This window comes from Nelumbo lutea, chromosome 4, assembly GCF_056320005.1.
Source record: "Nelumbo lutea isolate HS-2025 chromosome 4, American lotus-T2T, whole genome shotgun sequence".
Classification (NCBI taxonomy): domain Eukaryota; kingdom Viridiplantae; phylum Streptophyta; class Magnoliopsida; order Proteales; family Nelumbonaceae; genus Nelumbo; species Nelumbo lutea.
In genome coordinates, this window is record NC_142687.1 from 61,000,835 (window position 1) to 61,015,000 (window position 14,166).

At 38.7% G+C, this 14,166-nt stretch overlaps 1 protein-coding gene across 1 annotated transcript; it reads left to right on the forward strand.

Moving 5' to 3' along the window:
- The first annotated feature begins 10,437 nt into the window (after window positions 1-10,437).
- On the forward strand, window positions 10,438-10,824 carry LOC148860829 (uncharacterized). Its single transcript, XM_088984971.1, has one exon. It carries the CDS (start codon window positions 10,438-10,440, stop codon window positions 10,822-10,824), a length of 387 nt encoding a protein of 128 aa, XP_088841097.1.
- Window positions 10,825-14,166: the final 3,342 nt, after the last annotated feature.

Below are 14,166 nucleotides of genomic sequence, written 5' to 3' on the forward strand. Positions count from 1 at the left end.
CCCTATGATACATCCAACCTGCCTCAAGGGTGAATGGATAGCAAAGAATGAGAGAAATTCAAATTTGAAATGCAGTTAATATGATGTGAGGACTGAACTGATACAGAGCATACTATGAATTCTGGGTGGACTGAATTCTGGGCTTTACCCACTTGCACCCAATCTAAATTTGCTGAGGATGTGTGTTTGGATTGAATAATTGTGATGCCTCAAATATTCAATAAAAGCAGCAGTGCATTCCACTAGCATTCAGAGCTGTAGCATGGCTGCTACAGTACAGCAATTAGCATGAAACTCCACTGCTGATCTAGTTAGCTCTCTTTCCCATTGATGATCTACTTCATATTTGATTGCTGATTTAGTGTAGCTGGTAGATGTAGTTCTTCAGCATTGCATTCATAGTTGGTTTAATTTTCTTAATTTTTCATTTTTGCTTTGAATGCAACTATTGTATTACTGTAGTTATGCTTCTTTTCTCTTTAGTAGATTACTTTATTTTCCTTGTTTCAGTTTAATTTTAATAAAAGGAGACCTGTTTTGCTTTCTATCTAGAAGTTATTACCCTCTAAAAGAAAAAAATCACAAAATCATGAGTGTTGCAGATCTGAGTTGCATTCGGCACTCAGATCTGCTATAGCAGAACTGCAGCACTCAACCGAAATAAAATAAAAATTTAAAATGAGTTCAGATCTGAATTGCATTCATCAATCAGACCTGCACTCATCCAAAAAGATTTTGGTTGCATTGCTGTATTTTATTTTAGATTTATTTAAAAAAAAAAGAAAAAAAATAGATAAAGAAAAGAAAAAGAAAACAATGAAAAAATAGCATGTGAGTTTTCAAATCTGAAACTCAGATTTGAAGTTCAGATCTGTGTTCAGCCGGTTGCAGGACTGCATTCTGCTAGGTTCAGATCTGAGTTCATCTAAACTCAGACCTGAACCCACTCTATTTTGATGTGAATTCGGGTAGTGACAGCACCCAATTCACAATTTGATGCATCAGACTTGCCTCATTGATGAAAATTTAAGCCATGAATGGTAAAATCAGTTCTGAAGTGCATGAGAATCAGAGGTAGTATAAGTACATGATCTGAAATTTTTGTGAACTTGATGTTTTGTTATCTTTTAAATCACTTGCACCCAATCTGAATTGGTTGTATTGGATTAGGACTGATGTTTGTGAGGTCCAAAAAAGAGCTTCATATTTTTGATGTAATGGTATTCAGATCTGAATCAATGCTGCTTTCATTATAAAATTGCAGATCTGATTTCAGGTCTCTGCAATCAATTGAGGCATACAAGACATTTAAATTGGGACTTGAAAGAGAAGTCCTAAGCTCTTGGGATCAAACTTATTTCAGACCTAACTGCAACAGATTTTAGACCTACTTATTGATATTAGGTTTGGAGTTTTTGTAAGTGACTGTTCTCAAAAGTTAAGTTTTCAAATCTGATTTTTTTTTTTTGGTTAGAACTTGAAGAGCAGCTTAAAGATCATAAATTCAGCAATGATTGTAGATCTGTTTATAGTAGATTTTAGATTTGTTCACTTATGTTCATTTAAGTTTAGAATAGTGTGTAATAAACTCCATTGCTGATTTAGCTAGCTCTCTTTTCCATTGAACATCTACTTCACACTTGAATGTTGGCTTAGTTTCAGTAATGGAGCTATGTTTTTCTAGTTTGCAAATTTATTAGTGTGGATCAGATCTGCGTACGTTCACTTACATTGCTGAAATTCTAATGCAGATCTAGCACACACACACAAAAAAAAGAAAAAAAACAAAACAAAAAAAAAATCAAATAACTTTGGTAGTGTGCTGATTTCAAGAACTCTTAGACTTCTAGGCGAGTTTCAATCTTGTAAATCACTTGTTTATCACTTGCATATCAGATTCCAAGAGATATTTATATTGGCTTTTGATCTTGTTTTTTTAAATTTATTTATTTATTTATTTTTTTGTTAGATAGAATTCAAACTTCTTGGCCTTATAAGTTTCTATTGTGTATTACAGACTGGTTAAATTATTTACATTGTTTGGAATTGTGTATAGTAGTCTTTTTATTATTTGGTTTAAATTATTTTTAGTTAGAACAATGCTCTTGATCTCTCTTGCAAGTAAATTCTAGCAGAAGAGGCTCCCACCAAAAGAACTCTTGCATATCTGGAAATTAATCTTCAGGAAGTCCTCTATACACCCTTCTCTTTACTTGGAATTTCTCTTGTTGGTTTTATTGTAACTCCCTAACACTAGGAACATTGAGGACAATGTTCATCTTAAGTGTGGGGGAGTGAGCCCGAGGCTAGGGTATGGGGGTTGAAACCATGCACCCCAACACACATATGCAGGCAATGACATAACCAAAAAAGACTGGAACCCCTCAAGTTCATTACTATTTATTTGATGATTTTTTTAAGAAAGAATTCAATGAGTTGAGGGAGACTGATGTACTTGTTAAGTTTTTATTCTTGTGAATGACCCAATTTGATATATGCATGAGAAAAGGGGAGCTGAATATGCTTTTCAGCATGAGTAGCCCTAACTATCTTCATGTGTATGGAAACCCTTGATTTCATGGTTAATGGTCAAGAGAGCTAGTGCACATCTGAAGTGCTAATTCTTGAGGTTCAATAATTGCAAAGAAGGACAAAAGCCCAAATTGACTCCGCTATTCTGAGCTGAATAGTAAAACTAGCAGCTTAGAACATGAGTCCTATTTACCTACCTCAAGCAAGTGACCAGTGTGAGATGGAGCATAAGATGCACTCACACCAAAAAAAAAAAAAAAAAAGAGAGAGAAAAGTGTGTGAGATGGAGCATAAAATGCACTCACACCGAAAAAAAAAAAAAAAAGAAAAGGGTGAGATGGAGCATAAGATGCACTCACCACTAGAATTAAGAAATTGTGGTGATAGCTGAGGTTCAAGGGGGCACTCTAAAGATGAACTCTCATTGAGATTTAGTTACAGATGTGAAACTTAGTGAAATTTGATTATTAACCTTGACAATTAAGGAGCTGATTTATATATGAATTAAGAGTGAAGGCTAGACTATGATGAAATTCATATTCTCCATTCCTTGGATCTGATACATATCTTAAATGGTAATTTACAAGAATAAGAGTTGAGCACTTACAAAAGTTCCCCGACTACTCAATGCATTTCTATCTTAAAAAATTCACCAGGTAAATGGTGAGAACAGAAGGGGGGAATGTTCAGTTTATGGCTGATGTCCTTGCTTGAGGACAAGCAAAAGCTTAAGTGTGGGGGTATTTGATGAACTTACAATTTATCTATAATTTTTGAGGACTTTAGCATGGATTTTTATGCCGGTTTTATTAATTTTTGCCTTAATTTAGCTTAATGCTAAGAATAAGTTCAGGGATAATTAATCCAAGAAAAGGAAGGAAAAAGGCAAGAAAAGAAGGTTCAAAAAGACCAATTTCAGTCCAGCCCAGTTGTGGAAGCAAGAGAGAGCATTTCGGCCCAAGAAGAGCAAGTAAATTCCTTGAGAAAACCCAAAAAAATAAAGCCTAGCTATGAATAGAATTCGGCCCAGCAAGGAAGGCCCATTCTTAGCCCAAAAGAGCAGCTCAATGTATAGCTATCATGTGCTAAGAGAGAGCCTAAGTGCAGCCCAAATAGCAGCCCTTAGGAGGCTTTCAAGAGAGCTCTAGAAAGTTCAAGAAAGGGGTGTAATACACCCCATTCTAGAGGCTTCAAGAAGGGGCAAGAGCCCCCTTGAAAAACTATATAAGGAGGCCTCTAGGAGGGGGGAGAGGTGTTCAATTGCTTGAGAGGAAGGCTCTCCCACTCTTAGAGGTTCGGCCACCTTGAGAGAAGAGAAGAGAAGAAGGCTAGGCGCAAGGAAGAAGAAGAAGAAGGGCTGAAGGAAGTTCAAGACAAGCAAGCTAGAAGAAGAAGGTGAGTTCGAATTGAGGGTTTGTGATTCAAAGATCTTTTGTAATAAATCATTTGTAGTTTCATTCTCTTTTGATTTGAATTCAGTTTCTTTGTTATATTTTCTTTCTTCTTTCTCCTTGTTTCCATTCTTCCTTGATGTATTTCAGCTTGTAAAATTTCAGTTCAGCAATCTAATTCTTTTTTATTCATTCAAATGGTCATGAATTGTACTTGAAGTTTCTTGAATAAGGGTGTTATTGTAGATTAATTCGGCCAACTAACCTTCAAAACTCAGATCTGAATTCACAGATCTGAGATTGCAAGTTCTGAATTGCTTGAAAGAGAATTCAGATCTGCAATTTTCAGATTGGCCGAATTAATCTACAGCTTGGAATTCCTAGAGTGCTTGAGAGAGACTCTAGGAATTCAGATCTACTATTCAAGAACTGAATTGAGTGCAAGGTTAGAGATAAGTTGCACAATTCAGTTGGTGATCAATTCAGATTTGAATTGATGCCTTAGAAGTGTTTGAAGAAATGCATGCATGGGGATTAGATTCTTGCTAGAGATAGAAGAACCGTCACTCATGCATAGGATGAACATGCGCTTGAGAGAGGTTGTTCATGACCTTGGGGTTTCACCAACCCAAGACTCAATCATGATTTATTCGAATGATCCAAATTGATAGATTGCTGAATTCTGAGATTGACATTTACTGCTTACTCTTCTAACCTGATTTGAAGGCAATTGGGCTAATGATTTAGATAGATTTTAATTTAGGATTTTTTAGCTTTCATTAAAGTTTTGATTTATTTGTTGATCAGATAAGAAGTGCTCAATTTAGTATTGGTAATTATTTCCTAAATCCTCGTGGGAACGATACTTCACTCACTACTTTATTACTTGAACGGCTAGTGCACTTGCTAGTGTCACAATGAGCCACACATCAGTCAGCTTGCCACCTCCATCAGCAAGTTGGAGGCGTGGAACTCTGAAAAGCTACCATCACAAACGGTAGTTAATCCCAAGGAAAATGCAAGTGCAGTGGTGCTGAGAAGCAGGAAAGAATTGCAGCTACAACCTACCTCACTAAGAAAGGTAGAAAAGGGAGATAAGGAAGAGGAGAAACAAGATTCAAACGAGAGCTCCATTATGGTAATACTTGACCCCCCTCTCCCTAAGATTACTAATGCAATTGTACCACATTTTCCTAGTAGGTTGGAAAAATCCAAGAAGGAAGAATATGGGCAAGAAGTATTAGAGACCTTCATGAAGGTGGAAATAAACATTCCCTTGTTAGATGCCATCAAACAGATTCCAAAATATGCAAAATTTCTAAAAGATTTGTGCATTAACAAGAGGAGGCTGCGAATCGATGAGAAGGTAAGGGTTGGAGAAAACGTTTCAGTTGTCATTAAGAGGACCTTTCCGGAAAATGTGTTGATCCAAGTATGTTCACCTTACCTTGTGTGGTTGGCAATAAAAGAGTCGAGCGTTCCATGCTAGATTTAGGTGCATCCATCAATGTCATGTCATACTCGATTTATTATGCTTTGAGATTAGGTCCCTTAAAGGAAATTAGGATAGTCATTCAGCTAGTTGATCGTTCTAATGCCTACCTAGAAGGGATTGTTGAGGATGTGTTGGTGCAAGTTAATGATATAATCTTTCCAGCTGACATTTTCATCTTGAAGGCGTAGAAAGATCCATCGTATGGACACCCAGATAATGCAGAATAGAATGGGCGAATTTCAAATATTTCTTTCCTTCCTACAACTAGGAATCACATTCCCTACTTTAGAAAACTAATTTTCAATGATCAATCTTGAATCAAGAACTGAACCAGATCTGAACAAAACAGTAGGAGAGGGAAATACCTGATACAGAGAATTAGTATCCCCCAACAAAGGTGTTCACACCCAGAAAAGTCACAAAAGACTACTCCCACTGAAAATGGCACAGTGTTGGATGGAGCAGAATCAACAACATTTTTCACAAGAACTGGATCTTTCGCAAGAACCCACTGGATGGCAGGTGAGCACAACTCCCACATGAGTGGAGACAAACTACTAATGGTTGTGGCGGTAGGAAGGAGGCAACAGAGAGGAATTGGCACAGCCTCACTGTATGCTGATCTCTCTCTTCTGTGTTGTATCTGTATCTCAGATGAGTGTCTAGAGGCTGCCACCCCCTCCTCCTTTTATAACCCTAAAGGGATTAGCTCCTAATCCCATTAGGAGATGTTGATCCCCTTAAGTGATAAGGTAGAGTCTTTACCTAATCTACAAATCATGATCAACCCTCCTAATTTAATTAAGAGTTTCCAGTTTTGAATCATATTCAAACCTGGACTCTTACTGAGTGGATAGGGACTTTCCCTTATCCTTTAAGGCTGGTCCACATCTCAGATTTGCCCCATTCAAGCCAATCTAATTAGCCCAGCTCATATTGGGCTTTTGGCCCATTAAATGTATGTGCTCACTTAAGCCTTCCAAATTGTTGCCTAGTTGGACTTTCTCTATATGGCGTAGGACCCAAATGTTGATCTACACATCAGCCACAAGGGTTCAGCCCAACCTCTTTCACAATGCTTAGCCGAATTCACTGGAAAGCCCAGTGAACCCCTTGAGCCCATCATATGGACTCTATGGGCCCAACACTTACACTAAGTGGTCATTGGGCCAAGCCACTTTGTAACACCCAAGGACTGTGGGTAGATGTAAGATTAGCCCATTAGGTTTAACCCTCAATGGCCTTACACTTAACCTCTCAGCCTATAATGATCAAACACTATCTGACAAGGGAGGACCTCTCCCCCGACTGTAAGGTACAGTGCTGCACTCTCCTCTTACATGGACCCCGGGGATAAAAACCTTTTGCAAACAATTTTGGAAACCTATAATATATTATAATTTATAAATATATATTGCAAAACAAAATTACAATGATTGAAATCAACTGCCGGTAGTTTCAGTTTCCATCAGAGAGAGTGCATTTCCCCGATCATTACCTTTGTCCGACAAAGGGGCTGATCCTATCACTATTATCACCCACTCAGATGGGTTCATGAACCATCTCAACATACCCAAGTTTTGACCCCCTCTAAGGGTCTCACTGATTGGCATATCAAAGATGGCCCAATCCGCCACCTAGTGTTGTACCATAATCGAATCTAGGGGTTAGGTGTAACATTCCAGTTTTGCCCATTAATTGCCAAGGTCCAGGGCAATACTGAAATTCTAGTCTGGTTCAAGGTCTCAAGGTGATCCCACACTATGTGTACCTCGGGTCTCACCCATGTGGCAAAGACAGGCCACCCCAACTAACTTGGCGGTACATCAGTGTCAGTCTTATCAGGATAGGTCTCCCCAGACTGACCCACTGGCTGTGAACGTTCTAAACCATCACAAGTCTCATAAGTGTCCGGTTTTAAGGCTATTACATAGAAACACACCACATGACATGAATCAAATATGCACTTTATTCATTTATAATAAATATCATAAGTACATCAAACTAATTGGAGCTAAGGGCATACAAAACTATCTAACATCTAACATCTAACACCTACCCGGAAGGGATTGTTGAGGATGTGTTGGTGCAGGTTAATGATCTAATCTTTCTAGCCGACTTTTACATCCTGAAGATGGAGGAGGACACGGTCACAAGTTCAACCCCACTTCTATTAGGCAGGCCATTCATGAAAACGGCCAAGACCAAAATAGATGTGGATGAGGGTACCCTCTCCCTCGAGTTTGACAAAGAGATTGTTAAATTTAATATCTTTGAAGCTATGAAATACCCAAATGAATGCCATTCGATCTGCTCTATTTACACTATTGATTCAATTGTGCAAGAAATTTTTTAAGAAGAGGATATGAATGAAGAACTTGAATTAAGTGCACAATTGGACAGGGAGGAAGAGTTCGATACATCCTGCGAAACTCTGGAATCAATACCGGAACAAAAGGTAATCAATTCTGATATTCCATTATCATTTTCTCACAAGAAATTGTTGCCTTCTGTTTTGTAGGCTCCAAAGTTGGAATTGAAGACGTTACCAGCTCACCTTAAGTATGCATACTTGGGTGACAAAGAGACATTGCCCGTGATCATTGCGAAAGGGTTGACTGAAGAACAAGAGGAATGGCTCATCAAAGTTCTGAAAGAACATAAGGCGGCGATTGGTTGGACCTTAGCTGACATAAAAGGGGTCAGCCCCTCAATTTGCATGCACAAGATTCTTTTGGAAGATGGTGCCAAACCAGTTAGAGAATCGCAAAGAAAGCTCAGCCCAGTAATGAAAGAAGTGGTGATGAAAGAAATACTTAAGTTGCTGGATGAAGGGATAACCTACCCAATTTCGGATAGTAAATGGGTAAATCCTATACATGTTGTACCCAAGAAAACTAGGATAAATGTGGTAAGAAATCAAAATAATGAACTAGTCCCAATGAGGGTACAAGGTGGCTGGCGGATGGTAATTGATTTTCGAAAAGTTAATTTGGCCACTCGAAAGGACCACTTTCCCTTACCCTTCATAGATTAGATGTTAGAAAGATTAGCAGGTAAGGCCTTCTTTTGTTTTGTCGATGGGTTTTCAGGTTATTATTAGATTATTATTGCCCAGGAGGACCAAGAGAAAACAATTTTCACTTGCCCATTTGGTACTTTTGCTTACAGATGAATGCCTTTTGGTCTGTGCAACGCTCCAAGCACTTTTCAAAGATGCATGATAAGTATATTTTCTAAATTTATTGAGTAGTGCATTGAAGTGTACATGGATGATTTTACTATTTATGGTGATTTGTTTGATGATTGCTTAAATAATTTAAGAAAAATTCTGAATCGATGTGTTGAGAAATATCTTGTTTTGAATTATGAAAAATGTCACTTTATGGTAAAGGAAGGCATTGTGTTGGGACATGTTATCTCGGTTAGAGGAATAGAGGTCGATAAGGCCAAAGTTGATTTAATTGTGAGCTTACCTTACCCTACAAATGTTAGGGAAATACGTGCCTTTCTTGGACATGTAGGTTTCTATTGCAGGTTTATCAAAGACTTTTCAAAAATTGCCCTGCCATTGTCCAAATTGCTTCAGAATGATGTGCCTTTCGACTTTGGGGATGAGTGCAAGGAAGCATTTGACAAGCTCAAGAATCTATTGACAATTGCACCCATTATTCGACCACCTAACTGGAACTTGCCCTTTGAGATCATGAGCGATGCAAGCAACTATGCGGTAGGGGCTGTTTTAGGTCAAAGATTTGATGAGAGGAGCCACGTCATCTACTATGCTTCAAGAATGTTGAATGCTACACAATGCAACTACACAACCATCAAAAAGGAGCTATTAGCAATTGTTTTTGCTTTAGATAAATTTTGATCATATTTGCTTGGCTCTATAGTGATCGTATTTTCTGATCATGCAGCTTTAAAATACCTGCTAGTGAAAAATGAGTCAAAACCGAGGCTGATAAGGTGGATACTTTTGCTCCAAGAGTTTGATTTGGAGATTAAGGATCGAAGGGGAGCTAAAAACTCGGTGGTGAATCATTTAAGTAGGTTGGTAACAGATGAGGACTCCTCACCTATCTTTGAGTTGTTTCCTGATGAGCAACTGTTTCACATAAAAGGTATGGTCCCTTGGTATGCTGATATTGTGAATTACTTGGTCACCGGAATTTTGCCTAATTATCTCAGCAAGTCAATGAAGAATAAAATTAGGTATGAGGCAAAATATTATGTTTGGGACGAACCCTATCTATGGAAATTCTGCTCGGATCAAGTGATTAGGAGATGTGTCCTTGAGAATGAGCATATGTCGATTTTAAGTTTCTGTCATAATTATGCTAGTGGTGGTCATTTTGGGCCAAAAAGAACTGCTCGAAAGGTCTTAGATAGTGGGCTGTATTGGGCAACCCTATTTAGAGATGCACACCTGTTTTGCAAAAATTGTGAAAGATGCCAACAAACATGTGCATTATCTCGCAGGAATGAGATGCCCCAGACCCCCATTCTTATCTGCGAAATCTTTGATGTTTGGGGTATTGATTTTATGAGACCCTTTCCTCCCTTTTGTGGTTTTGTTTACATACATTTGGCAGTTGACTATGTCTCAAAATGGGTGGAAGCAAAAGCCACCAGGACTGATGATTTTAAGTGTGTTGTAAGGTTTATCAAATCTAACATCTTTAGTAGGTTTGGCATTCCATGAGCCATCATAAGTGATAAAGGGACCCACTTCTGCAATAGAGCCATCGAAGTCTTACTGAAAAAGTATGGGGTGCATCACCAAATCGCCACTGCTTATCACCCCCAAACAAACGGCCAAAAGCTGAAATTTCCAATAGAGAGGTCAAGTTCATTTTAGATAAGACGGTGAATCCGGGAAGAAAGGACTGGAGCCTACGTCTAGATGCCGCACTTTGGGCATATCGAACAGCATATAAAACGCCATGCAAATCTTGTCACTTGCCAGTCAAAATTGAGCTTAGGGCCTATTAGGCAATCAAACATTGCAATATGAACATGGAAGAAGCTGGCAAGGCAAGAAAGCTCCAATTGCAAGAATTGAAAGAGTTGCGGTTAGAAGCATATGAGAATTCGAGAATCTACAAAGAGAAGACCAAATTGTTCCATGATAATTTGCTTTTGAGAAAACAATTTATAATTGGACAAAAAGTTTTATTATACAATTCTCGACTCCAACTCATGCTAGGTAACTTGCATTCTAGATGGATGGGTCCATTTGTTGTTACTAGTGTGTTTCCTTATGGTGCAGTAGAGATCAAAAGTTTCAATACAGACAAGGTTTTCAAAGTGAATGGGCATCGATTGAAGTTGTTCCATGAGGATGCAAATGTCTCCTCTATGATAGACATCTCGTTGGACCTTCCTCATTATTCTTCGAGTTAAGGAAGCAAAGGAGGACATCAAGCATAACGACGTTAAACAATTGCACTTGTAGGAGGCAACCCATTGTGTTTAGTTAATTTTTTTATTTTGTTTGGTTTTGATTTTTGTATTTAGCAGCTGATTCTCTATCTGAAGGAACCCAACAAGGTGTACAGGGAAGTTCCCTCAAATCCTTCTACTATATGCATAACCATATACATTGGGGACAGTGTATACCTTAAGTGTGGGGGGATTAGGGGAAACTCATAATTTCTGGGGTAACTCTAGTATGCTACGTTCATCACTTCTTAACCTTGCCTTTTGAAATTTTTGCTCCCTGGAAACTTATCCTTGAATGATTTCAAACTATCAGGAATTACGTGCTTAGGCTAAATAGATAGGATATGATGCAAGCATGACTAATTAAATTTTTGGCTGCATAAGGTACCTCATTATTTTAATCGATCAATAGGCAAGATGCATACAAATTTATCCGCATGAGAGTTTGATTGATTTTCACATAAATATCTGTTAATCATGGTTTGATTATTCTAGAACTTGCTATGTTAGACATGTTGAGACCACGATCAATGAGTTCATGGATCAGAATGGTGATGCCCTTATGATTCTTGTGCCATATATACATATATATATAATCGTGACTAATGTGAGATGGAGCATAAAATGCACTCACATCCAGAAACGAAAGCAAGGGTGAGATGGAGAATAAAATGCACTCACAACCAGAAACGAACGCAAGGGTGAGATGGAGCATAAAATGCACTCACCCTAAAACCCCAACCCCATTCTCACCCTCAGATCTTTGAAATTCATGCTATGTGGTGGAGATGTGATACATAGCAAGCTTATGGTAATAACATACCTTGTTTTGACCTAAGAAACAAAGAAAGTTAATTGAATCTAGCTGCATTGGTTTTGTTAAAACAATGGGTGCTTGTTCAGTCCAAGAATGTTCAGTTGGTGGAAGGCTTGTTTCCTTTATTGTCGATTTAACATGGGACCATGAGGAATGGTGATTTGAGATCACTCTTGAACAAGTTAAAAGGGAAAAAGAAATGAAAATGGGAAGATTACCAAGTCCGGACTGAAGCATGCAAAGGATCAGGCCTTATGTTGAGAGAAAGAGAGATTAAAAAACAGTAGGTAGTTTCTTTGTTTTGCTTGAGTTTTGCTTGAGGACGGGCAAAGTTTAAGTGTGGGGGGATTTGATGAGACTAAAAAGTATACTATTTTTATCCCCAAATATTCACTCTTTTTCATTAATTTATCACTTAATAGGTCTCATTACTCTTGTATTTTGATTCAGGGCAAGCAAGAAGCCAATTGGAAGAAAACAAGGCAAATCGGATGATTTTGCACAATTTCGGCACCATTCGGTAATCTGGGCATAACTCTCAATTCCATACACCAATTTAGATAATTTAAGAAGCATCAGAAAGATGAAAGAAAGGCCCACAACGTTTATGTTTTGGGTTTTGATAGGTTCGGTCTGCATCAAAGAAGAAACTGGGCCCGAAATCAGAGCAAATTCATAGCAAAGCCCATTTCACAGCTGAAGCCCAATTCGCAGAAGAGCCTTCTGGTAGCCCAAGATATTAAAGCAGCCCAACTCGAATTCAAGAGCCTAGAGTCCTGATTTCGAATGTAACCTCCAGAAAGAGAATCTTATTAGATTTAAATTTTTGAATGTAATCTTATAAAGATAAGAAGATTGGATTAGATCACTACATAAGAGATGGGATAGGATTAGTTCAAAACAAATCAGGACTTTCTAACTTGAGGTTAATCTCCTAGAAGGAGTTGGAGAGAGCCCCTCCTCTTAAAGCTATATAAAAAGGGGGGGGGGGGGGGGACCAGCTTTAGGCATCATCTAGCAATCAAGCATCAAGCAACTCAAGCTACCAAGAAGATCAATTTGGCCTTATAAGAAACAGAGCATGGAAGATTCGAAAATCATGAGCAGCTAAGCCTTTTCTTTTCTGGTTCAATGGGGAGCTTCGATTGTGTCATCATGAGGTTCTTTATTTAACTCAAGTTCTTGCTTTTTAATTCAAGTATTCATTGGTTCTTGTGCATATTCTCAATGGATGTTAATGTTAATTAGTCTGACCCCCCCTCAAAGAGTACATTAAGCTTTTGGGGCTCTGCCAGCAAAAAACATCACTTCTCTGGAAAATCATACTGGGGTTGTCTTGAGATGTATGGCTTAGATTGGTCTTAAACTTGACAAGTGACATTAGTTAGGATTAAAAAATGATGAAAATAATTATAATAAAATTGTGGAGAGAAATATTAATTTTATTATCTTTTAATCAGTAAAAATTGTCAAAATTTTGGAAAGATCTGATAAAATGATTTTGGAGGGTGGGGGTTGCTTTTTCACACATGCAAAAAATTTTGTGCACCAAAATAAGCTGGTTTCATGCCGAAAAGTATTGATAGAAAAGGTTTTTCACTGATATTTAATTGATAGAAATTACAAAAATTACAAAAAAAAGGAAATTTTATTTTGTGGAAATGGGATTGCATGGAATCAAATGGGAACACTCCCACACTAATTTTATGAAAAGGTGAGCTGGTTTCATGCAAGAAAGGTGCACAAAGACGAGTTTGGGACCGTCAATCAAAGCGGTGACATGGGGGTGTGTATGGGTGATATGTTGAAAGAGCAACAATGGTCACAAGTGCATTGTGTGTGTGCACATCCCTTGCACCATGACACACCACATGAGGCACCAATTGCAATGTGGGTGTGCGCACCCACATAGTGCAAAATGATGCAGCATGGGGCGTTGTGTGCAGTGTCAGCACATCCACCACGATGCATACCCACTTGCGCCCTGTGTTAATAGGGGTGCCTGTAAACTACACACCATGCAAAGGTGGAAGGTGGAACTGGTGCACCTAATGCAAGTGGTTGTGTTACAGCCCTACACCACCGACGGTGCACAAAGACGAGTTTGGGACCGTCAATCAAAGCGGTGGCATGGGGGTGTGTATGGGTGATATATTGAAAGAGCAACAATGGTCACAAGTGCATTGTGTGTGTGCACATCCCTTGCACCACGACACACCACATGAGGCACCAATTGCAATGTGGGTGTGCGCACCCACATAGTGTAAAACGATGCAGCATGGGGCGTTGTGTGCAGTGTCAGCACATCCACCACGATGCACACCCACTTGCGCCCTGTGTTAATAGGGGTGCCTGTAAACTACACACCATGCAAAGGTGGAAGGTCGAATTGGTGCACCTAACGCAAGTGGTTGTGTTACAGCCCTACACCACACACGGTGGGTGTAGTAGGGCTGTAAACTACTACACGGTGTGTTAGAGCCATG